The sequence below is a fragment of the Furipterus horrens genome, unplaced genomic scaffold, assembly GCF_987537825.1.
Source record: "Furipterus horrens unplaced genomic scaffold, mFurHor1.1.pri manual_scaffold_10, whole genome shotgun sequence".
In the NCBI taxonomy this organism is placed as follows: domain Eukaryota; kingdom Metazoa; phylum Chordata; class Mammalia; order Chiroptera; family Furipteridae; genus Furipterus; species Furipterus horrens.
In genome coordinates, this window is record NW_028327180.1 from 87,289,621 (window position 1) to 87,316,419 (window position 26,799).

The 26,799-nt window shown below is 44.6% G+C and overlaps 1 protein-coding gene across 2 annotated transcripts in view; it reads left to right on the forward strand.

The window, feature by feature from the left end:
* Nucleotides 1-26,799, forward strand: part of SGCD (sarcoglycan delta) — a 372,537-nt gene that overhangs the window by 242,510 nt on the left and 103,228 nt on the right. For both annotated transcript variants that reach the window (XM_090288487.1, XM_090288486.1), the window contains exons 4-5: nt 4,726-4,813; nt 10,717-10,836. In XM_090288487.1, coding sequence (XP_090144613.1) covers nt 4,726-4,813; nt 10,717-10,836 — 208 coding nt within the window. The remainder of the gene's footprint in view (nt 1-4,725; nt 4,814-10,716; nt 10,837-26,799) is intronic.

The following is a 26,799-nucleotide window of genomic DNA, read 5'->3' on the forward strand; positions in this document are numbered from 1 at the left end:
ATTAGCAAGATGGGTGCTCTCTTGAGGGTGGTTATACCTTTGAGAGGTATGGAAAAGAGGATTACTTCTGGCATTTCAAGGTGTGTTAACCTCGATGTACAAGATCAATGCACAGGGCTTGCTTAGACCTTTTACTGAAGAAGTTATAGACCTGGGGTATGACTGCCCAGTTAGGGATTAATGATCAGCTTGCCCTGTGAGGTGACTTCTGGTCAGATTTATTCAGTGCCCCTTCCTGGCCCACACTAACGAGTTGCAGCAGTGAGAGGTATGAACTGCTGCCCTTTGATATGTTGTGTAGTATTTGATGTTTACACGTACTGTTTTGATGTAAGAGTAAACAATACACTTTTTAAACCCAGGTACAATAATTTTAAAATGTGGGCAGGATGGAACCATTTAGTAGTCAAACAGCCACATGCATACAGCGAGTGGCCCCAGGAGGGCACTGTGGGACAAACATTCACTTCGGTGGTCTAGAGCAGCGGTCTCCAAGCTTTCTGGCGCCAGGGGCTGGTTTCATGAAAGACAGTTTTTCCATGGAGTGGGTGGGGCGTGGGGAATAGTTTAGAGATGATTCAAGCTCACCTCCTGCTGTGCGGCCCGGGTTCCTAATGTGAGAAACGCTCACAATAAAAACTGGAACACAGGACTTGAGCAGTAAAGCGAGGTGTTTATTCACGAGTCTGCAGAGCCGGGCGCACCCTCAGCCAGGAGAACATGCGCGCCAAGTAGACAAAGATGGCTGGTTTTATAGTCTTAGCTTCCCCACCCTGAAATTGCCCTGAAAGTGATTAGCTTCCTGCCCTAAGCAATTTGCTCCCCCTACCCCTCTCCTTCCTCCCTGTTTCTCCATTACTGGTTACTCCGGAGTTACAATCTAACTGGATCCTCTAAATGCTCCTATTGTGATTTGTAAATATGCTAATGATGTCAACTCCCTTCTCAGAGATCCTCTAATTACATTTGCCCTTGAGACCCTTTAATTACATTTGCCCTTTGTTACTAATTACTTTTTACTGGTTTAGGAGTCACTATGTCCTTGTTTCTTACACTAATAGGCCTGGATCAGTACTGGTCAGCAGCATGGAGGTTGCGGACCCCTGGTCTAGAGTCATCAAGAAAAGGTTTCATTCTGTTCTGCTTTAGAGAAACAGATGTGACGAGGATTCTTCTCCATCCAAACGCTGTGTGCTTGAGTTGTTTGGGGAGAACACTGATGTGGACTGTCTCTCCCTCTGTGGGAGAGATGGTGCCTTGTCTCTGGTCCAAGTCCCTCGGGCAGCCTCACACCAGAAGAATCGTGGGCTGACCTGGTCCAGAGCTCCGATCTTCCTCAGCAGCCGCAGGTCTGCCAGGCAGTTCCCCACACACACCCCTTGTCCTCCACATTTGCTTGAGGTCAGTAGTGAAAGTCACCGACCACAGAAGAGGATCTCATGTGGCAGAAATTACCCTGCCCAGACCCAGAGGCCACGTGGGGAGTGGGAGGGACACAGACAAAAGAGAAGAAACAGAGGACAGATTTAGCTTCTCCTCAGACAAGAGAGGGAGCATTTCCTCAACTGGTTCTAACACCTAGGGACCCCAGGGATGCTTGGCTTGGCTGATGTTTCCCTGGTCTTATCTCAGCCAACAGAACCAGAGAGCCCAATAGAATCACATGACCCAGCTGCCTTGCCTGGCTCCTCATGTTTGTTACGAAGTTAAGGCTTGTCTCCCTGGTCTGCTTTCTGTTATCAGGTATTTTGGAGGATTACAGCAGCAGGTCCCAGGCTAGCACAAGGTTGTTTTTTTTAAACCCTGTTGTAGCAAAGACCGTTTCCCGGGAAGTTAGCTAAATTATATTTGGTGGCTTTTTTTCTGTATACCTATTGGTGTAAACCTTGATCAGAGCTGTTAGATTTTTTTTTTTTTTTTCACAGTAGAATCATTTGAATAATACTAAGAGCAGGCAGGGGCTTGTGAAGATAAGGGGATTTAAGAGATAATGGTAGCCAGCCACATGTAGGGAGAGCCTTTGAAATAGGTAAACAGAGACTGTTGGAAGTGGAAGAAGTCCCTGACTCACTGCACAGATGGGCTGTGAGGGTAGGTAGTGCAAAGGAGGGTCTTCCTCATTTCCCCCCGACACACACCCCGGTCCTTTCCCCCTCTTCCCCGCCCTCCTCCTTTCTCTGTCGCACACCGCCCCTTCCTCCTGTCCCCTTACCGTAACATCTTCAGAGGACTTACTGTGTGCCTGGCACTGAACCACGTGTTATTACACACAGAATTTAATAATTGTAACCATATGTATATTTTAATAATTTAATAATAATTACTGGTTGCACCATCCTACATGTCAAGAAATGGAAGCTTGGCACAGTTAAGTAACATGCCCAAAGTTACCCTGCTGGGAGGTGGTAGAGGCTGGAAATGAAATGGGTTGGGTCCAGGTTTCTCCTGCACACGTGGCGCAGACCGAGTGCTTGGTGACATGAGCTGTGAGTGTGTTGATGGTGGAGAATGCACAGAAGGAGCCACAGAACAGTAAAGCGATTTTCTCAAGGCCGTACACTGGTCAGTGGCCATGCCGTTGATCCAGGTCTCTGAGTCCAGGTGTGCCTTTCTCTCTGCAGTGTCAGCTTGCTGAGTCTGCAAAGAGAAATGTTAGAACATTCACGTCTAGCGACATGTCACCTCCTGTCCAGGTTCCAAGCTCTGAATTCTCACATTTCTTAAATTGTTCTTAAGTTGTAAGTACATCCGTTAAGCATTGCCAGAACTAATGCCAAAGAAACTATTTCTGGCTGATTTTTGTTTCCTAATGGACAGAAGAAAACCTATGTCAATATTAGATCGAATGCATTTCTTCTCCTCTGGCAAAATGTTCCTTTGAAGCCACAGTAGGGGATTAGTGGGTCCGTGGTTGCCCAGATGTGGCGGAGGTCATTGTCTTGACCCCTGTACCGACTGGGACAGCAGCTCTCCCCCCAGATGCTGGTCAGTCGGGGCCTGCGTATATCACAGGCATTGTAGCAGTTGACCTTGGAAAAATGCCTTTGCATCGGCCACCCGTCCCCTCATTCCCTGGTGGAAACCACCTCAGGCCCTGGTGGCGGCTGCCTGTCGGGACTGCCCTGCCCCACACAGGCACAAAGCTGGACTCACTAATCCAGCCCCACAGCCACCAGTTCTAGAAGGAAAAGACATTAGACAATCAGCCCACAACTGTCCTCCCTCCGTCACCTGCTTTTTCCGTTGTATCAGGATAAAACCATATCGGTGTTCTTTTCAAAGCTCAGCTCAAGCGCTAACATCTCCTTTGCTTCCCACCCCACAGCATCACACCACGAATCATCTTCCAGTTCAGGGCAGTTCCCCCATACTTGGTTTGTAGCTCCCTAATCACTCTGCCGTTCTCTGTCTGTGGTCAGATTTGCCCATCACATCGTCCCCATCCGAGGATGAGACTTCACAAGTAAAGACTGAGTCTTAGGATGATGGTTTTTCTGTGTCGGGGACGCGATGGCTACTGGGATTATTGAATTTCCAGGTTGATATGGGCCACATGGTAATGAAGGTATAGGAGGATGAGAATGACTGCCCACCCTCTTCTTGTTCCTACCAGCTGTCTGATCACCAAGATATTCCATCAGGGTCTACCCTCTAGAGTTTGGCTTTAGTTTACTCCAGGAAAGGGGGCACTCTAAGCTGGAGGTTGGCAGACTGTGCCCTTTGGGCTGACCCCACCTCTCTGCCTGTTCTCATATGGCATTATTTTTACACTGTTAAATAACTGGGGGAGGGGAACACTGTATGACACAGTAAGATTACATTAAATTTGAATTTTTTTAACTATATGATATTTAGGTGTCATTGTTTATGAATAAAGTGTTACAGAAATGCAGTCATTCTCCTTTGTCCATGTATTGTCTGTGGCTGCTTTGGTGCAGTTGAGTTGTGACCACAAAGCCCACACTGTTCTCTGTCAGACCCTGTACAGAAGAAGTACGCCAAGCCCTGCTCTGAGTCATTCTCAGAAAGGTCTGCCATGGTGGGAAGAGGGAGGGATTGGGTGGTCTTTTTGATAAAAGGGACGTGGGGTGAAGGCACAGAATGCCTGATGGAAAAGAAACCTGGAGAGCAGAAAAGGAAGAGAGGGGAGGCAGAGGCCTACTGGCAACGCCAGGCCTCCTGGGTGCTGTGCACCTGTGGGCAGACAGCTCGAGGAGGAGAGCTCTGTCTTGCTCAGGGGCCCAGGGGCCCTCTCAGCCGGCAGGCGTGCCAGAGGGGCAGACATCAGCTACCTTACACAAGCCCTATGCTCTCTATTAAGGCCGCTGCATGGTTCCGTTGGACAAATTATAAACTAGGAAAGGTGAGACTAGGAGGTGATCAGTCACTCCTGATCAGGGCATGTAATGCTAGCTCACATTAAAGGGCTCTGTGTAGCCCAGTTGTCTGATTCAACCGTGTGTGCGTGTGTGTGTGTGTGTGTTAGAAAAATCTATGTTGAGTGTATATCTATCTTGTATATTTCTTTGTAAGAAATCCATTTTGGATGAATGGCGGTTAATTATTACATATGTGGGGATCATTAAACACTTGCCGTTTTTAAATAAAGATATCAATTAGAACTTGCCTATAATCAGTTCAGCCTTTTCAAGAGTTGAAATTACAGTTTTTTATTTAGAAATCTACTGTCAATTTCATGTGGCTTCTCCTATTTTCTTATTACAGGGTAATGCCCTGTACTTCAAGTCAGCCAGAAATGTGACCGTGAACATTCTCAATGACCAGACTAAAGTGCTAACTCAGCTGATAACAGGTAAGAGAGAAAAACACTGAGCAGTGTCTGGTCCATGCGAAGCACTCAGAAAATGTAGAAGCAAAACTTGTAACATCGTGTGAACTAAAGAAAGAAGCGTCTGCTAACACGTTTTACAGTGTGGAGACAGAGAGAAGGTAGCACGTGTTTCCCGATTCCACCAAAGGATGGTGTCTTCGTAGACACACATTTGACTTATGCAAATCCAGTGATATTTGTTTAGGATGGAATAAACTCTTTTTCCTGGGGCATCACCCCTAAACACAAGCCAGCTGCTTCCCCTGGGGCTAAACCTCGGAGAAGCCCTCTCCACTTCAGAGCCAGAGGAAGAACAGACTGTGCTGAAGGAGAGCAGTGTCCGCAGGACCACGTGCACCACACTCAGTGGGGTGTAAAAGGGGGTTTTAATGGGGGTGTGAATCCAGCCATATGTGCTGCCTTTGAACCTGACGCAACTGCAAGATGCAGATGTACCCCCACTGAATTATGTTTGCGTGGTTCCTTTTAATACAGCAGATCTGCTCCTGACAGCTGTGGGAAGCAGCCACTGGGTTTTAGGCTGCATATTCATGAAATTTAAACAAGGGTTGGTTCTTCCTGACAGTGCTTACAATGACAGGCCAGGGCCTCATGGCCGTGGCATGACCAGTGCCCCCTCTGTGTGTTATGAGCAGCACGCACCCCACAGTAGAAAGGAAAGGGGGTGTGTGTCGAGTGGCGTTGTTATACTTCCAGACAGTAAAGGCCATTTGTTTGGCTTCTGGGCCAAGAGAAAAGTATACAGATGGCCATATTGAGAAGCCAGTTGCCCAAATGCCCTGAAACATTACTGTGACTATAACATCTGCGGCCCCCCTAATACGCATGTCGCGGGGAAACAGGTGCCTTGGTGCCTAGTCCTGCTGTCTGCCCTGCAGGAGCGCTGCATATGGATGTCTGGGGACCCACAGCCCCTGGGTGACTTGGACCATCTTCAACCAGTGGAGAACCCAGGGGTAGAAGGAACAATTCATAAACATGTTCGGCGTGCGAGTGCATTGTCAGCAGTGCTGACAGAGCATCTGGCCCACAGTCGCCATGCTAAATAATTAAATAAACAGCTTCAGTAAGCAGCGATGTAAGTGGCATGTGTGAAAACTGCCTTGAGGAGGGGAGCAAATCCAAACTCCAGCTCCCAGAGTCCCACATTCAGAAGGAACTTCTTTAGCCTGTTGCTTATTTGCCATTTATTCGTGGTGGGAGATGTGGTTTACTCGAGAGATGTTGTTTTGATGAAGCTGCAACTGCCCAAATGACTCTTCTTCAGCAAAGAGTTCATCTCTCTCCCCGTCCTTCTCCGCTCCCCAATCTTCCCATTTCCCCACCTGCCATGATTCCCTTCTCTCTCTCCTTCTTCCCCTTCTCTCCTCTTACCTCTCCTCTTTCTCTCTGCATGCCCCCCCCCTTTTTTAATTCCTCACCTGAGGATATGTTTATTGATTTCAGAGAGAGAGGAAAAGGGGGAGGGGGGGGGAAGAGAGGGACTTCGATTGGTTGCTTCCGGTACGTTCCCCGACTGGGGATTGAACCCACAACCTAGGTATGTGCCCTGAACAGAGATTGAATCTGTAACCTTTTGGTGCATGGACCAATGCTCCAACCAACTGAACCACCTGGCCAGGGCTCTCGGCTATTTATTTCTTCTTCCCAATCTCCCTATTCTCTCTCTTTTTCCTCTTCTGTTCTCTCCTCTCTCTTGTCTCCCTCCTTCCCTGTCTTCTGTTTTGCTGTCTCCTCTGCCCAAGTGAGACCCTCTCGAGAGCTGACATTCCTGTCCATAACTTACAGCAAGGCCAGGATAGCTAATACTAACATGAGATGAGCGAGAAGCCCTCCTAACACTAGCCAGCAAAAGCTTTTCAAGGTGATTTGTAAAGAGAATTACAGATGTGTTCAAAATGGAACTATAAGCACTCCTACACACACACAGCCCTACCCCTAAAGTTTTCCCTCAGGGCTCCTATTTCCATTTATGCCCACGGTGGACGCATAGAGCAGTTCCAGGAGACAATTTCTCTTAAAGCCCGTTATACTTGGTGGTGTATGTGCCCGCGAGCAAATGGCTCCTGTCATCCCAGAGGTCAGGTTTACTAAGGCAATCCAGAGGATTCAAGAATTCCCAGGTTTACCTACAGAATGTCTCCAAAGCCCTGAAGAAATTCCAGTGTTAGCAATTCAGGTCACATGAACAATGTTTTACACGGTATTTAAGTCCCCAGGCTAGACCACAGTGCGCATGTAATCAGAGCCCTGCTGATTTAGTTATCTGCCCCGGAGTGGGTCCAAACAGGAAACCTGAGCTGCAAGAATAAAACTGTGGCGGAACCTTCCATAGCGGGGAAGGGACCCACGTTGATGGCAGTGGCCTGGCGGCGACACTGTTCATACATTCTGTTGGATTCCAAGTCTCCCTGTGGAGGAGGCTAATGGAAAAGGTGCTTCACACACAGGCTGCCATGCACCGAGGAGCATTAACTGGAGATTACAGGTTACAAGTAGTGATTTTTTTTCTCCATTCCTGAGAGAGAGCAATGGGTTCCACCAAGGGGCCTCCTGAGCGGCCTCCAGTTCCATGTGCATTGCTCTCTCAAATCGTTTTTGTTGTTGTGAAGCTCTGGCCATATGCAAGGAGGCTCGGAGGCCCCAGGTGAAACTGACGAAAGCACAAGCTCATCTGCCCCACTGAGCCAGCCCTCTCTCCAGGGGGGTTTGGCTACAACTACCGATTAATGAGCTTTGTACACCCACGTGCTTCTGGCCGTCTGAGAAGCCCTAAGAAGCAAGAGAAGTTCATGGTATTTTTGTTCTCCGATGACTGCGTCTCTTCAGCACACTCTCCTGTGTGTCTAACGCACATTCCTGAGGCCAGTAAACGCAGTTTACACAGAGGCGGGCTTTCTCGATGACTCAGGGCTGTGTCTCATGCTACCGCCCAGGTTCGTGAAGGTCAAGTCCAAGTATTTGGGTTCCCCAGTCCTGCCACCACTCTGCCACCTGACTGGATACAGAGTGGGCAGGCAGGGCTCCCCTGTGCCCATACCAAGATCATTCATTCACTCATTAGCACTGCTTCAGCTCCTGATCCTGAATCACCACCCTAAGAAAAAAAGAGGTTAACAACTCCAAAGCACTGACAAGTAATACAGATTTTCCGGAAGTGTTGGGTGTTGCCAGGAAGGCAGCCTCATCTTAGCCCTCCCCAGACAGATAATCCAAAGTTCGCGTCCACATCTGTTCTTTCAGGATCTCGCTCTCGACCTTGTCTCCAACTTTCCACTGCCCCTCATCCTCTCAAAGCTCCTCATGTGGACTCCGGCCCCCTTCTCCTCCCGTTTCTTCTGTGGAACAATTAAGAAGGCTCAGCTCCAGACCCAGGCCTGCCGTTAGCTTACCCAATGACCAGGAGAGAACTCTCAAGCTTTGCCACATGCTATTCTCACCTACAGCATGAAGGCAGTCGGAGAAGCTAATGTCCGGGTCCTGTGCCATTTGGGAATTCTGTGCTATGTCTGCTGTTTCAACTCCCCACACAGGAAGAAGCCTTTCCAATGTCCTTATATTTATCAGAGGGCTGGTGTGCATGTTCTGGCAAGAGACCAGGTCTCCGAGTTGACATGATTATGTGAAGGAGGCAAGTGCCCTAAGAGGTTCTCATCATTAATTCTTTTCAGTATGTTGTGACCACTGCATTAGAAAACTGCTCATGGTAATGATCACAAAGATGATGATAATCACAAGAGCAATCCTCTACATTTTACCATACTTTTTTGGCCTACAAAATTCTTTTATAAACAGTATAATTTTATCATTTTAACCTTTCTATGGGGTAGATAGAATAGGGTAATAGCACAATTTTACGGATGCAGAGAATGAGGATCAGAAAAATCAAATCCCCTGGCCATGTGGCTCAATTGTGGCTCAGTTAATTAGAGCATTGCCCTATATACCAAAAGGTCAGGGGTTCAACTCCTGGTCAGGGATTCAATTCCTGGCCAGGGCACATACCTAGGCTGCAGGTTTAATCCCCAGCCAAGGCAGGCACCGGAGGCAACTGATCAATGTCTGTCTCTCTCTCTCTCTCTCTCTCTCTTTCTCTCTCTCTCTCCACCCCCCCTATAATCAATAAGCATATCCTCAGGTGAGGATTTTTAAAAGAAGAAGGAGAAGGAAGAAGAAGAAGAAAGATCAAATGATTTGCCCAAAGTCACATTACCAGAAAATGAGTTGGGACATAATTCTTGTCTTCTGGTTGTTAGACGGACAGCCTTGACGGAATGGAAAGCAGCCCCAGACATCCAGGGCCTGGCTGGACACTATCAGCCAAGCCTCAGTGTCCTTCTGTGTGACCATAAATAATTGCACAGAACATGAACTCCAGACAAGGCCGCTTGGTGGCCATGAAGGGTGAACACCAAACAAAGACAAAAACAGCTCAGACAGAATGAAAACATTTATCCAAATCACAAACATGATCAAACATTCCTCTGTTCTAGCTAATGTGACTTGTTTCTTTATACATTACAGTTTTAGAATTGTTCTGATCTTCCCTACTTCTAGAAAAAGACTTATTAAGGTACCAACCGTAAAATTGCTTTGACTTCCTGACAGCATCTGATACAAAGCAAAGGCTTGCTTCCCTAAACCCTGCCCAAAATAACCTAATAGAAGTTCAGATGCTGTAAGAAGCTCTTCCTTATTACCAGTGCACCTGCGTGGCTCTCCATGGTGTGTTCTCCCTCCCAGCAGTGATGACAAAACCCAGCTTGTTCAACTGCAGGTGTGTCCCTGGTCAATTCTGCCTGGAAGATGTGAGGGCACTTTGATTACTACTTTTTATTAATAACTAAAAGGAAACAAAAATCCTATCTCAGAATCTCTTGGAAAATTCTGGTTAAATATAAGATTTCTGGACCCTAACCTCCAAGCTTCATTCTGTATGAATTTCCAGACCAGAGGATAAGTTCCTTTTGATCTGAGCTGGATTCAATGAGGGTGTCGATGCCTCCAGGTTATTCTGTTGAACCTCACGTGTTCAGCTGGCTCCAGCGGAGATAGACTGACTTGTCTCCCTTCTTTTTTTTTAGGAATTCTGATACATTAACCTGTCTTATTTTTTCCATAATGCCCCAAACTCTCTGCAGTTATTTATTTATTTATAAACATTTAAACATATAGCTCTCTGTCTCCATCAGAAGTGCTGTGGGATCAGGGGCCATGTCTTCTTTATGCCACTGTAGCCCCACCTTCAAGAATAATAGCTGTTGTTATATGACGAACCCTCTAATATGTATTTTTCTATGGAATGAAATCTAGCATAAAAGATTCATCAACATTTTAGACAAGTAATTGCAAGATAATATAACCCCCCTTTTTTTTTTGGCCAGGAAATGATCTCTCTACTGAGGAAATATACTTATCTGGTGTCAGTTGCAGCCAATGGCCCAAGGGTACATAGTGAGAGGGATTCCAGCTAAATTTAAAGGCACTCTTTACGACAGTTGAGGCCAATCAAAGATATGCTGGTTGCTTCAAGAGGTGGTGAGCCTTCCAGGCCTTGATATATTCAAGCTGAAATCTACAAGTATTTGATGGGAATTTGGTGGTTAGCTGAGGGAAATGTCATTTAAGCATTAGTTTGGAGGAAGGACATGATGGTCTTTAAAATTATAGCCTAAGAATGTATGGTAAAAGGTAGTTGACAAGACACGGCTCAAGTCATGAGACTGATTTTCGTGGTTGGCTTCTGAAAACCAATCCACTTACATTAAAGTCCAGTACAATCTTGTCAGATGTATACATTCTATGAAAAGCTCTTTGTAATTGAATGCGATGAGACTAATGTATGCTCCCTCTCTCCCTTCTAGGTCCAAAAGCTGTAGAAGCTTATGGCCAAAAGTTTGAAGTCAAGACAGTTTCTGGGAAATTGCTCTTCTCTGCTGATAAAAATGAAGTGGTAGTCGGAGCTGAGCGATTACGAGTCTTAGGTAAGGAGACTTTTTAATTGCCCTGATGCTATTGTGTACCTTCCAGAGGAAGAGTGAAATGGTGTCTAGAAAAGTGATTTAGCCCAATTGCGTGGATTCTCTTATATAAGACAGCTGAGCCCCTCACCCCGGAGCTTGGTTCCTGGTGAAAATTCCTCATCATGGTGTCTTTGTGGCACATCTGCCAACACTGAGCTTTGGGAGGGCTGTGTGCACATGCCAGTAGTACAATATAGCACATAGTCTCCTCACAACTGGCACCAGAAGCAGTCCAGACCTGTATGCGTGTTACCGCGATTACTAAACCTGGTTGTAACCTGGGACTCACCTTTGTTTGTGTTACATGACTGGCGACGTCATTGAAAATCTGCACAAGTTTGTTTTAGCGTTAGATCGGTCGACCCTCGTGGAGCTTTTATCTGTGTAGAGTGTGTGTTTGACCTGCCTTTACCTATTAGAGTTTGGAGTTTTCTTTTTTTCCACGCTATATAGCAGCAAAATTCTGCTAAAAGATAAGAGGTATGAGTTAATGCGGAGTGGGTTGGTTTTGGTTTGGTATCTTAGAGTCAAGCTTTCTGAACACGGAGATGTTAGGTGATGATTCCCAACGTGGAGCCCTTCAATTCTGAAATCCTTCTGAAAAGCTTCTTACTCAAACCCAAACTGAAGTACTTTCATTGCCTCTTTTCTGAAAGTTCAGGGAAAATGTATATTACCAGTTCAGACTTCTCGTAAGAGGATCATTTGCCTACCTTGTAACAACATGACTCAGTGCTTATTTTTAAAACTGGATTGTTAAAAATTGATCCTCTAAATAATAAAGAATGAGCCACTTCTTCTGGGCACCCTATAGTTTTGTATTTCTTAATCTAAACTTAAAACTTTATATTTCTTGCTTTTGGAAAAAAACTACAACCCACCATATGCAGACTACACAGTGAGTTGGGGCGCCTGTCACATGGCCTTTCAGGTGTGTTCCAGAGCCCCAGCCGTTATCATCTTCCTCCTGAATTACTTGGGAACGGTTGTTTTTTCAGTACCTGTGGCTGCAGTATTGGTGGTAGGATATACTTTAATATGGATCATCACCACTCTGTACTTATTTACATATCGCTAGACTTAGTTCCCCCTCCCACCTCTCTGCCTGCTGTCATTTTGTTAATATTGACATATTAGAAATCTACAAATCATGTTTTGTGCTTTTTATACTATTTGATACTTATAATCAAAACTTTTACTGGGTTATTGAATAAATTCAGTCTTATTAGAAAATTTTTTAAAATAACAATAATCACTTAGGGAACTTCTGAAAAGTTTGGGTTCATAGATCCAGCCACGATGTACTGAATTAGCAGCTCTGGTGGAAGGGCCCAAGAAATGTCTATGGTCCCACTGTTGGAGTGATTGAGTCTGAGAACACAAGAATTTAGTGTTTTGCCCTGGCTGGTGTGGCTCAGTGGATTGAGTGCCAGCCTGTGAGCCAGAGGGTCACCAGTTTGATTCCCAGTCGGGGCACATGCCTGGGTTGTGGGCCAGGTCCCCAGTTGGGGGCATGCAAGAGACAACCACACATTGATGTTTCCCTCTCTTTCTCCCTCCCTTTCCTTGTCTCTAAAAGTAAATAAATAAAATCTTTAAAAATAAAAAAAAAAGAAAAGAAAAGCAGGAGTTCTTCTCTCAGCCTGTGTGTTTAAAAAAAAGAATTTAGTGTTTCGTGGCTGTACCTTGGCACGTGCCAGAACGGCGGTTTAGTAAGAGCTCTGGTGCTGGAGCTGAACTAGATCTTAATATCTGCTCTGACACCTGTCAGCCGTGTGACTTTGGGCAAGTTAACGACACCCAAGCCAGTTTTCTTTTCTGTTCAATTGGACCCAGAACATCTACCATCTCAAGTTGCCCCCACGGTTAAATGAGATCCTGTTATATGTACTTATCACAGTGCCTAGCACAAAACAGTACTCAGTCAATAGTAGCTGCCGCTGCTGTTACTACTCACGCTACTGCTTCTATAATACTACTACTACTACTACTTTTCCTTCTGTCGATCCCTAAATTTACCCACTAAGATTTTAACCCATCTTTATCCTTTAGTAGCCAGTTCCCTTAAACAGGTTACCTAACCTCTCTGTGCCTATGTACGTTAAAAATGTGGTGCAGGGGGAGTAATAGAAGTATCTACCTTCTAAAATGTAGGAAGGGTTGAATGAGATAATCTATGTAAAATGAGTAGTGAGTTGGCTAACAAATAAGTGTTCACTAAGTGCCAGCTGGAAATTACTATTTGTTCTCTGTATTATTAGTTTCACTAAGCATCTTCTTTCTTCTCCGTTACTACTGTCCTCCTCCGGGTCATCGCCTCTGCCCTCCGTCAATCAGCTTGTCTGGTCTGTTTGTCTCTCTCCTCCTCCCCCTTCCCCTCCCCATCAATCATCCCACCCTCTACTCTCCCGCCTGTGTTTGACCCTGACTCTGCTATCAGTGTTACTGGCCCCATTATGCTCCTATCAGTCTCAAAACTTTGTCATCATCCTGACTGACATCAGGCTCAGCAAAGTCATGAGATGGAGGTGACCGTCTTGAGGCAGCTCCGTGGAAGTGAGAAGTCAGGGTGCAGGGCCAGCCAGTCCCTTGTCAGGTGCCCTCGTGGCATGAACTGGGACAACACCCTTGGTTATCTGGCTTTTTCCCACAGGGCTTGTCTAGAGCAGAAGTTTTCAATTTTCTTTTTTAAATTCAGCCACAAAAACTTTTACAAATAAAATTTTATACCAAACTCCAATAAATAAAATACATGTATATAAAACACCAGGACTACTCTGGGTTGTGACCGCGTGTTGTGATCCAATACATGCTTTATAGGTGTCATTCCAGTTATACCTCCCCAATACCACGTGAGGTAGGCACCATTTTAAATATCATCCCCATTTTATAGATGACAGAACTGAGCCATACCTAGTAAATGGTGAGAGCCAGAATTCCCAGCCAGGTATTTTGATTGTAGACTGCTTTACTTTAAAGGACTATACTTTGCTTCCTCCTCAAATGTATCCCATTTTTAGATGAATAAACTAAGGCTTGAAAAAGTGAAGAACCTTGCCCAAGATCAAGTTCAAACCTTTGCCTGTGGACTGGAGCCTCAGTGCCCTTAACTGCATGTTAATATGTTAGTTATAAGACCCTTTCCAACTCTCACAATTAATGTTTTTCCCTGTTATTTGTAGAAATGGCACTTTCCATGTTAGTTCTAGGTTTGGGGGATTAACAAAACACACACACATACACACAGACATACACACTTCAGGCTATTCTCTTGCTCAAGACTACTTTGCTACACCAGCTCTAAAATAATTGCCCAGGGGCCTTTTGTACAAATGGTGTTTGGCACTTCCCATTAGTTTGTTTCTTAGTGCTTCATGAGTCAACTCAATGCTTTAAAATCTGACTTTGCAAAGATACAGGGTACTTTTAGATGTCCTGACACTGGATGAATCTTGCACAAAACTATAATGGCATCAGTTAAGAACTTTCCTCCCCGCACCCCCACCCCACTGCTATGTAGACTAAGGGCTGAAAGATTATTATAGTCTTTGGTTACTTGAAGGCAGGTGGATGTTTTTGTTCTTGCTGCTTATGCTTGCGATATGTCTCTTTAGAGAAGATTTAGGATAAAATCTGTCTCTATCATTAGAATCATTTACTTTTTTATGTAAAGATATAGAAAGAAAGCCTCGTGATAAAGCCTGCTGCTGCTAGCAGTGCTGATAAGATTAGGAAATGACCACCCTACAAATCTCACATCAGCCCACTCAGTGAATTGAGCCTAGTGTGTTTAGAAACGAGCTTCCTGTCAGCTGGGCTTCAGCCATATGGTGCGGAACAAGACATTTAGGCAATTTCATTTTCAGCTTAATGAGAACTTTGTCTTCTGGAGTGGTCAAACTGCACAAGTTCTTGGGAGTTTTAATCGGGATGTATATTTCATGGTGGAGTCTCTCAGACCTGAGTTTGAATCCTTGCTCAATCATCTAGGATGTGAGTGACCCTACCCAAGTCTGGTTTATCTTTAAGCTTTAGTTTCTAAATGTATAAAAAAAAAGAGAGAGAGAGAGAGGTGAACAAAATAAAGAATGGGATTAAGGATGACATGAATATAGTAAGAAACAAATGTAAATAAATCAATTATTTTCGTTGAGTAGGAAGAATTGGTAGACCCTAAGGAATAACCCTAAGAAGACAATACCTCTTGGGTTTAGTAGCTAAACTCTTGAGCTCAGCATAATTACTTCAATTCTTCTCTGGATAATCATACCCACCTATTACCCTGAGCACACTCGAAGGACCTCGAATGGTATGGTCTTTGGTAAGGCAAAAGGACTGGTAGTCATGCCTCATAAAGAATGGTTCAATTATCTGGAAACTTTTATCCTGGAAAAGAGATGGGGAAATCAGCGTAGGCAGACTGTAGTTATGTGTCTCCCATGTATGCATGTCTTTCCTGGAGGAAAAAAAAGCACTTAACAGTCATCTAGTTGAGTGGTTGAGAGTACAGGTTTAATCTTGGTCTCTTTCATTTGTGAGCTGGTACCCTTGGTCATATCACTTCACCTTTCTAAGTATCCTTGTACTCTGTCACATAGTGTGATAATACCTGGCTCTTGTAGTAATGGGGACAACTGGGTGGTACCAATGTGTGCAGAGTGAATAGCACAATGCGTGGTTCTGGTGAGCAGCTAGTACATGCTAACTGTTGGGTTGCTGATGGTTTCCATTGGTCCAGTTGGGCTTCATGGGACTCATCAGTCCTAAAATTTTATGCAACCCTGATGTGTTCATGAAAGAAGGTCCTCATAGAGAAATTAGCTTAGAACCTGTAAGAGTGTCCTGGGCACAGCTACGGCCAGAAGAGAATACACCTGTACAGGCTAAGGAGCAGTACACTGCCCATTTCAGCCCAGTGAAAGTAAGGCTGGTCTAATTAATCTGTGTGTTCTCAAGTTGGACTCAGGTAATAGACGGATAGAAGGATTGGTCTGAATTCTCAAAATTGTAGCGTCCCTCCCTCCACTCACTAAGACAGTGGTTCTCACAGTATGGTTAGGAGCATCAGCTATGGTTTTCTCATTAGTCGTGCAGACTCAGGCCCTACCCCAGACCTACTAAATCAGAAATTCAGGGGTGTGGCCCAGCAAAGCCTTCCAGGTGTCTCTCATGTGTGCTCAAGTTTGTGAACCACTGAACTAGAACAGTCACAACTTGGCCACACCAGCTTTGCTGGTGGCTTCAGTTGGGTTCAGGCTCAGCTTTTACAAATTTTTTCAAGGAAAACTACAAAATAAGTATAGCTAGCACATGTTGAGGGCTTACTCTGTGCAAGATACCAAACTGCCCTTATAAAGAGAGTTCCAGCTTATCATCTTGATTTATAGAGGAGCAAACAGAGGCACAGTCTGCCCTAGTTCATTAGGTAGAAACCGGTGGGTCAGGATCTGGATCCAGACTGTCTTACCCAGTGCACTCAATGGCCTCTTTGACAGTAACCTTCAACTTCTCCAAATTCCACAGCACGCTGGCATCTCAGCGAGAGGGGAAGAACTGGGCAACGATTGTCTGGCGATTCTTCTTCTTTCTGCCTTCTGAATACTCTGCTGTTCCCACAGTTCTCCCACGTCTGACTGTTTCCCTCCTTCCTTCACTGACCCCGCTTTCACCAAGTAAATGACGTGGGATTCACACTTGGCATCACGTGTGGACCCCCCCAGGGTGCAGTCCTTGTTTTTCCTCCTTTCACATTTCTATGGGAAATTCCAGCTATATACAGTTTCAACATTTGCTCTTTGTGGGTGACCCCTCAAAACTGTATTTGCCTTGAACTGTCTTCTCAGTTCTCGTTCCAAATTCTCAAACAGCCTGGACGTTTCTGCAATACTGTCTTCCCATCAGTTCCTGAACGTATGTCTCCCCACTGACTCCCTGCCTCTCCAGAACCCACTTCCCTAATTCTCCATAAGGGTTCCCCGTTCCCCTGGTCTTCAAGGCCTTGCATTGACTCAGGAACCAGACCCTGTCGTTCTTCATCTGGACATAAAAGTCTGTACCAATTTTGAGTTCCCCACGTTACAACCATATCTGTTTAGGTCTGACACAAGAAAACTTAGGTTTGTCGTCAGGCCTATCCTCTTAATTACCAAAAGCGGTATAAAATTAGTGTGCAGGATGAGGGGTGGTGTAGTTTAGCTTTAATTACAGAACAATATTATTAAATATTGTAAAAGAATGGTCTTTTAAACAGCAGCAAGAAAATAGGGAACTAAACGCCAGTGCATCTGAGAGGCATTGTGGCGGAGACAGCAGAAAAAACATAATCTTGATTTTCATTAATGGCCAATTTCATTGAACAATGAATTGAACACTCATAGCATTTATAAACAAAGCATAATTATAAGGTGTTATTCTAATTGTTAATTAGGTCTATTCATAATCTCGATTAGTTTTTTAAAATATGTCCTCTAGATGCCACTTGGTGCTAATTATCCGAGTTACATTATTATCAACTGAAAAACATTTTTAATTAAGTCTAAAGCCATTTAAATTAGCATAAGATTTGTAGAAATTTAAATGTGGTCTGATGCTTTTTTTTTTTTTTTTTTTTTTTAGAAAAGCATCAGATGATAGCCTTTTGAATTAGTTTTTGATGAAACACTACTGCAACCTGGCAATTGATAATTATCATGGGGTGCTCTTAGTGGTGTTCATTCATTAAATGTGTGAGGTACAGATATAGATAACATCGATATAGATATAGTATATCTCGAAATCAGTACTACAGGCATCATGGACATACAGAGATGAAAGTCACTGCTCTATCAGGGAGCTGTCTGTTTAATCAGGAAGATGACAAACACAACTACAGATAGCTGAGAGCCCAAGCAGAAAACAGGCTGTTTAACAGGATAAAACAAAGTGACTGTAGAATTACAGAATCCAGTGGTGGTGCCATGGTGTCCAAGAGAGAGTTTAGAAAGCTTCTTTTTTTGTTTTTGTTTTTAATTTTATTTTTTGGTTTTTCTATTACAGTTGTCCCATTTTTCCCCCATTGCTCCCCCCCAACCCACCCCCTCTCCCACAATCATATCCCTCCCCGTTGTCCATGTCCATGAGTCATTCATACACGTTCCTTGACTAGACCCTTCCCTTACTTATCCCCCTTCTCTCCCAAACATTGATTGGTTGCCTCCCATATGCAGCCCAACTGGGAATCGAACCTTCAACCTAGGTTCGTGCCCTGACCGAAATCGAACCTGCAGCCTTTTGGTGTATGGGACGACGCTCCAACCAACTGAGCCACCCAGCCAGTGCTCTCTTTCTTTCTGTTGTATCTCATCAGTCAATAGAAGGAAGCACAAGAGAGGCTGAAGGATGATAGTGAACACAGTTTCTCTTACACGGTGGCAAAACTGAATAATTCAGACATTGATCCTTGGGAGCTAAGAGCCTACCAATCTAATAGGAACATAGGGGTAACAAATCAGAGGAGCCTGAACCGTGCCAGGGACCTCCTCCTGCTCTCTGTTATCATTAGCAGAGAAAACCTGCTGGGAATTCAACTATTTAAAAAGAATTTCTGGTCATAGAGTTCTCCTCTGGCACCTCATTCCAGAGTTGGTTTATTATTTACCAGAATAACACATGAGATCGTAAAGATACATTTCCCATAAATAATGAAAGCAAGAAAGCCAAGTATAAGAGTCTCGGATTAACAACTCCAACCTTAATCAACCAGAGATGTGTGATGAGGAAAAGCACAATTCTACAACAGAAAAATAATAATGGGGTTTTATCTGAAATCCTTCTGGGAGTACAACTCTCATAATTCTCCAAAAAAGAAAAGCAAGCCAGCCCGAAAGCCTCAGTGACTCCGCTGCCTAGTTTTTTTGCGCTCACCCACCCATGTGCACCAAAGCCGCCACGGTGAATTCCTGCTGCAGGAGGAGAAGGTGTTTGCAGCCCCCCCCCCCCCATTGCCCCCTTCGGGAAGCATGAGTTGTGATTGAAGACCAGCATGATGGAGTCATCCCTCTGTGTAAACAGCCCCAGCTATCCCTGCAGCCTTACCTTAGCAGACCTCTCGGTGGCTGAGCCATGTCTCCGGCCATCACACGTGGGGGAGAGGGGGAAGAAAAGTCAGATGGGGACACTCCTCAGCTTTCTAGATTGATTAAAGGAGTCGATGAGGTTCACGGTTTGGCTGCCTTGGAGAGAACCGATTCCAGCACTTAGCGAGGAAGGGATTTGTTTCTGCTTTTTTGTTTGTGGAACCGACAGGGCTTTAATTTCTCTATCAAGCTACAGCTAATGTGCTTTCAGGCATCTGTTGGTTTGTTTTTTATCACCAAAGTTTTCTTCTTGCCGGTTAATGCCAATAACAGAGTATTTTTAGACGTGGAGATAAACTTCTGCCAAGCCATCTTCACTGTCAAGAGGCTTTCCCTGCAGTCTAGCTACATTGTTTCTTTTCTCATTAATTATGTTCACTGTTGCAAAATACTCTTAGGAAGCGAAAAAGTCACCTGAGTTGAATTTCTTTTTTTCTTTCTTCCCAGCAGAGGCCAAGGGGAATGTTGCTATTCCACAGTGACGCTAGGAATTTAATGAGATGACAACATGAATAAGAAACTCTCAGTGGGCAGACTAAGGAAGGAAATTAAGTTTATTCTCCTTTATTGGAGAGACTAGAATTTAATTCTGCTTCGTTGAGTGGGAGAAGAGAGCACTAAAAGACTTCCTTTAGCTCTGTAGGCCTTCCCTCCCACCTTGCTCCACACTTTGCTCTGGCTTCCCTAGAAATAGTGGATTAGGCGGTGAGGGTGAATCCAAACAGAAGAAAAAGGGAGAGGGAGAGGAGGAAATGCCCAGAATGCCTCAGGGCACAAGATAGAAGCTAATGCCTGAGTTTCTCTCCGCTGGGACAGTTGTGTAGGACAGGAGTATAATTCAGTTGCTCTGGTATTTGGGGACAGGCTGCCTGGATTCCACTCCCTGCTCTAGGGGCACAATCTTGGGCACATTTCTGAGTCACTGCACATCTGTAGATGGGGGTGACAAGAGTTCCTGCATAATATACTCAAAAGTCCTTGGCACAGTGCTAAGCATATAATAAGGGACCAAGGTATTGATGCCCATTACCATTGCCCTTTCTGCAAATGTCTCTTGGGTGCCATTTGTGCAGCTGTCACCAATCAAAGTTCAATGCCCAGATGGAAGGACACAGCATAAAAGCTTCCTTGATCTCAAATAGGGAATCGGGTATCAAATAGGTAAAAGGGTGTCAAAGCACATGGCCAGTGAAATATTAAGTGGCAGTGAAAATATTCCTTATAATGAAAAACAAAAACTATAAGATAGTATTTGACTGCATTTGTGCTGAGAGGACTTGGTGACGAGTGGGAGACTGGACTAGGAGACCCAGTCCACGGAGGTGGCCCTGCAGAAACTTCCTGGGGGCGGAGGTTGACTTAGCAGGTGGAAGGGAAGTGATCAACAGCAGGGCCAGTAGAGCCAGTGACCGAAAAAGTGGGATGAGTGGACGTTGCTTTTCCTACAGATATGCATATGTGGATTCGTCTTTTGGGAGGAGATCGTCATTAGCAGTATAGAGTAAACAGGAATGGCTGACTTCCCCAAAAGGCTGAGTTAAGGAGAGGAGGCCTCGTGGCTCTGCTCGACCCTGCCAGGGGCTTCTGCACTTTGGAAGTGTAGCGCTCAAGGGCAGGGAGCGGCTGAAATGTTCATGGCAACAGTTGATAAGATTTTGACGCCATAGCCAGAGAGAAATCAAGTGAAGTTGGGAACTTAGAAGCAGTTTGTGATGCAAGAACTTTCCCAGGTCAGAAAACCAAGGAAGGGAGTCGCCGCAGCAGGAAGGCTCTTGGCAGTACTTAAGCCGTGGTGTAGGCAGTGCTCACTTAAAAATCAATTCAACAATTATCAATTGAGCGCTGACTGTGGCCGACCGCTGTGCTGACCAAAGGGACACAGGGTGGGGGCGGGGGAGGGGCTGCCTTCCTGGAATCCACAGCTGAGCAAGAAAGACAGATGTTTTAAACATTTATATGAGGGGGAAAATAGGTGTGTTATGGAGAAATACCATATGTCGTGGAAACATAAAATTAGGAGATTTTAGCCTGAATTTTCAAGTAAGGGAAGCCTTCCCCAAGGAAATGATGATTAAGTTGAGGCTAGAAGGATAAATAGGAGTCAGTGAAGGGGAGGGGCATTGGAAGAGCTGACCTGGAGCACGTGTTCGAGGGCGTGGGTGAGCAGGATCTTTCAGAAAAAGCTGCAGAAGGGCTGGGGGCCACGGAGCTGAGCACCCAGACAGGAAAAGAGACCATAATTATAATGGTTGGCACCGGTTAAATGCTTATTCTCTACTGGGCACTGTTCAGATCTCTTTACCTGTGTTAGCTCAGTTCTCACAGCAGCCCTCTGAGATAAGTTCTATTATTATGCTCCTTCTACATCTGAGCAAACTGATGAGTAGAGGGCTAAGTTCCCCAAGGTTAGGTAGCAAGTTCAATAGCAGAAGTGAGATACCCAGATAGTCAGGCTCTAGAGCCTATATTTTCTTTGTTTTTTATAACACCTTCATTGAGATATAATTCACATATCAAATGATTTACCCATTTAAAGTTTGAAATTCAGTCTTTTAGTATAAAGAGCCTATGCTTGTATCACTTACACATACCTGCAAATATACATATGCACATAGCTCCAAATGTACATGTACACTTTGCTACAAATGTACATATACAGTTCCATAGTATATGTTTTAGATGTAAATACAGTATATGTATTTGTCCTCTATGTCATATATATGTATATGCTATACTATACCTATTATATGTTATATAAATATATAGATTTTATATGTACATATCCATGAATCATTATGGATATGTGTGTAGATGAATCTACTATAAAAATCATTGTAGTAGGTACCATGTACCATATTCATGTGTTTAGACTTAAAGGTGATGGGGACCTGGCTGCTGTAGCTCAGTGGATTGAGCATCAGCCTGTGAGCCTAGTGTCGCTGGTTCAATTCCCAGTCAGGGCACATGACTAGGTTGCACGTCAGGTCCCCAGTTGGGGACGCAAGTGAAAGGCAACCACACAGTGATGTTTCTCTCCTTCTCTTTCTCCTTTCCCCCCCCCTCTAAAAAAATAAATAAGTAAACAAACAAATTAATTCGTTAATTATTTTAAAAATTAAAAAAAAAAAAAGGTGATGGAGAGACATTGAAGGGCTTCAGACTCAGGAGTGACAAGATCTTATCTGTCAGGAGGATCAGCCAGAGACTGGGTTGGACAAATCCCCTAATCATGGGACCAAATGTGCCTACGAGGGCTCCGCTTGGTGGTTTATTTTAAAAAGACATTCCAAAAAGTTAGGCAGCCTTCTCTGCAAGCCCGGCAGTGCTCACAAGCAGCTCACGTTGGTCTCCGTTACTCTCAGCCCAGAGGAAACAGGCTGAGCCTGTGAGGAAGGGCAAGGTTATTCCAGTGTGCCAGTGAGTTCCGAATGCAGGGCACTGTTCTTTCTGCTGACCCAGAGCTGATCAGAGGTCCAAGCACATTTACAGCACCGGTATCACAGGCTTGGGGAAGAAGAGATTGCATTGAACCAAACACAGGGGAGAGCTGATATGAAATGAATATGCAGGTGCCTATGAGCTGTGGGGGAAGGGAATGTGCTTCTCTTCTTTGGCTGTTAAATGCATCTCAGCCGCCAAGGAAAATGACTTTCCCTCTCCACTTCCTGTCTGTCCAGCTGACTGGTTACTAGGCAGTGCTCAGGCTCTCCCGCTCAGCACGTGTTTAATGAGGACATCCCTGCAGGGGAGCCTCAGCCAGTTCCTCTGGCCTAAGTCTCCCTCCCAGGACTCGGAAAATCTGTCTCTCCTCAGCGAGTTCCAATCAGAGACTTTTGGTGGAGCAAGGAAAGGTGCCAGGGCCTTGGATGTATCAGGTGAGTTCTCTCCCTGCCTTTAGGAATTTAAGCCGGAGAAATGTATCAGAGGCACTCACGGGCAAGGTTAGGCACCCTAAAAGAGGCTCAGAGCTTCGAGGCCACAGGGAATCCAAGGAGATGCCATCACTAAGACGCGGAGATCTGTTAGCCCTGGGAGAATTTCTCCGGGTGAGGACGGGAAAATCTATCCCCTTTGGAAGGAGGTAACCACGAAAACCACTCTTAACTGTTGTGCTATCACCTGGTAGCTGAACTTCAGTTTAAAATCTTAGTCCTGGTCAGGCAGCTCAGTTGATTAGAACGTTGTCCCCATACACCAAGGTTGTGGGTTCAATCCCAGGTCAGGGCACATACCAGAAAACAACCAATAATGCATAAATAAATGGAACAATAAGTCAGTATTTCTCTCCCCCTCTCAAATCAATAAATAAAAAATTTTAAAACCTTACTCCTCTCAACTAAACAGTTGAGGGATAAAAAGTGAATTGTGGGATCAGAGTGGAACTGACTGGTTTTTTAAATGATCGCTTTCCTCTTTCTCTCCCCATCTCCTTCCTGCCCTCCTTTCCTTCTCTGCTTCCATGGTTCTAAGACTGAACCATTGCAGAGTGTGAGAAGCCAGTTTGAGGGATTGTCTGTGCTATCAGGAATCACAGGTGGGCCAATGCATGGGAACGAATGGAATCCTAGAAGACCCCATATACCGCCTCCTGCAGAGTAGCATTTAATTAGATCAGAATACTGCGCCCTTTGTTGCTGTCATCTGATTTGATTCTCAGAATCATCCTTAAAGGCACTCAGGATGGGAGAGAAAAAAGGCAAGTCTCCAATTTCCATCTTAGAGATGAAGAGACGGGAGCGTGTGGGGATAGAACAGCTCACATAGTGAGTGTGAGCGTCTGCCTCCAGTCCTGCCCTGTGGCACCCCCACCTCTCACTAGCATCGGTTAGACCCCTGCTGTGCACGTGGTTCCCCCCGCCCCCCAGCCCTGCCCCAAGCGCCCCTGGGAACGATGCAGACAGGTCTAAGAGAGTGGCTGGCTGTGACCTCTGACCTCTTGCCTGGTGTGTGTGAGGGCAGTCATTCTGAAGCAGAGGTTCTCCTCTTTTTCCGCCATGAACCCCTTTGATGAACACTGTGCACCCCTTCTCAGAATTATACTTTAACCCGTTATACAAAATGCTGAAGATTACCAAAGAAAATCAATGACATAGTATGTAATCAGCATATTAAAAAAACAACTTTGTGATATGATACTGCCTTTCTCTGTTGTAAACATCTAAACATACCTAGTTATAGTTGAGTGTGCATGATATTTTGAGATGTATGCGACAACTCAACTCTGATAGGAAATAATCTGTGATTTCCTTTGGTGACAGAACCCCAGGGTGATAATTACTGCAGATCATGTTCTACACTCTATAATCAGAGGACATACTAGATTTCAGAAGCTGAATGAAAATAGTGATGTGAAATCTGCCCCTTCAAAGTTCACAGATCCACTGAATTCTATCCACAAATCCCTGGTGTCTCTTGTCCCCCAGTGAGGTCCCCTATCCTAATATAAGTGATTAGGGAACACTTATTGTGTGCAATCTCTATGATAACCTGAAGATTTTGGGTAGAATATAACAAGAATAGAAAACAATTCCAAACCCTGACATACGTCTGTATCATCTCATGTTTAATATCACAGGCCACATGAAAGGACCTCTTGTTTCATATGGGAGCTCTATCATTAAATTCTGAGGGTGGGGTTAGTTGGGAGCTGGTAGGGAGAGGATATTATGACACAGTAGGACCAGACAATGGTTCTCAACATGGGCAATTTTGTCCCTCAGGGGATACAGTATTCCCTCACTTATCGCGGGTATTACGTTCCAGGCCCCTCCATGAAGTAGGAACCTTACATTTATTCTACACTCTTAAAACTACATAACTTTAACAACATATGTATACAGTACCGCAAAATCCTGTGATATAGCGAAATATCTGTGATAAATAATTTAATATAATATTTGTTAAAATCTCTCAATACAGTGAGGCTGCGATAAGTGAACCGCGATATAGAGAGGGACACTGTACTTGGCAATGTCTAGGGATCTCTTGAATTGTCACAACTTGGGGGATGGAGGTTGCCCCGGCATCTTAATAGGTAAAGGTCAGGGATACTGATCAACAACCTACGATACACAAGACAGCCCCCACAACAAAGAATTATTTGGCCCCAAATGTTAATAATACTGAGTTTGAGAAGCCCTGGGCCAGAGGGGGAAAGTGTACAGAACACAGAGTGAAATCCCACTGTAAAGAAATGCACGTGTCCCCAGCTCTGTGCCCGCCAGCCACTGGGGAGGCTGCATGTCCTTTCTGAATTCTTCAGGTTGAAGATTACATTCTTCGCCCTTCCATGGTGCCCAGTGTCAGGCCATATTCACAGCAGGTACATAATGAATTATAGCCACTGGTAAGGGGTGACCCTGCTGTTTCTCTAGCTTGGGGCTGAGCCCCAAAGCAGTGACAGAAGCAGGGAGCTCCAGGTAGGAGTTCTGCAGGAAACAGCTATTTGGAATGGGGCAAACAGAAGAGACACATGTAGAGGTTTGAATCTCTGTTTCCCAGTCAGTGCGGTTTGATTGCCTACTTTTGTTGGTGATGTAAAGAATGGAGCATCCTGGGCAAGATGTTCCTAATGAGAAGTTCCCTTCCGTGATACAGCAAAAATTATGCCTACCACACAGGACGGCTATCCATTCCCTTATTTATGTAATCCTGTAGTTGAAATAGACCTTAAAGGGCATTCGTGACATCGCTGACATTTGTTAAACACCTAATATGTCTTTAGCACTGCTTTGTACCCTTCACATTTATTATATCATTTGTTTTCCACATTTCCCCCCACCCCTTTCCATTGGGAACCTATGTTGTTTCCTTGGTTACAAAAACCTACTCTTACTGAGGCAAAGGATAGGCTACACCTGTCATCCCAGGTATTAAAAATGGCAAATGCCAAGATGCATGTTAGGTGTTAGAAGCGCTTCCTATAGACCACTGCAGTAACCCAGGAGCGCTCTCATAGTTGGATCTATTTCTTTAAAATTCTAAGTTGTGCCAAAATCAGTGGCATTTCCTTTACCTCCTTTAAGGCTGATTTGGCCCAATCTGAAATGATTCCTCAAGTTATGATTGATTGCCCAGTGAGTGTGATTTCTTTGGGGTCCCTGGGTCTCTGAAAGTCCTTTGCTCTAATGGATTAGGGGGGTGTCAGCTTCATCAATTTAGTGAGCCTTCTCCTGAAGCTGTTTCTATTTGTCATGAAAATCTGGAAGGGATTTTTGCATTGCCTGAGTAAAAGACTCAGAGTAAAGTGAAACTGGGCTTATTGTTTTGTTAGTGTCCAGTGGCCCTAAACACGGACCTTGGAGTGGGACTTCTAATATGCCATGAAAACATTTATAGAAATTGTCTAGCAGACCTGGATGGAAGTCTTGATTTTACTTTTAATCATATTTACTTCACTAATCTGTCTTTAAAGAGACATGCTTCTAAAGGGGGCAATTTTTAAGGTGGAGGGTGGAATCTGTTTCATCCAGGGAGATCTCTGGAGTGGCACCATTGGTCACTAGCATTTATATTTTGCTGTGCAGGTTAAAAGGCTCCTTCACCTCTAACTTGGTCTTCATGATATACCTGAGCCAGTGGATTGTGCCCATTTTATAGGTATATAAACTGAGTCCAGAACAGGTAAAAGACTTAGAGTCACACAGTAAGTTTGGTGGGAAATCCAAGATGCAAGCCCCAGTGTTTGAACACATGAACAATGTTAACGTACCTGCAACATGTAATAGAAAAAAATGAGGCAGTGAGGTAGAAGACCCAGGTTCTGGTGTGTACACTACTGTAAATTCAAGCTGTGTCACTGCTTGGTCAA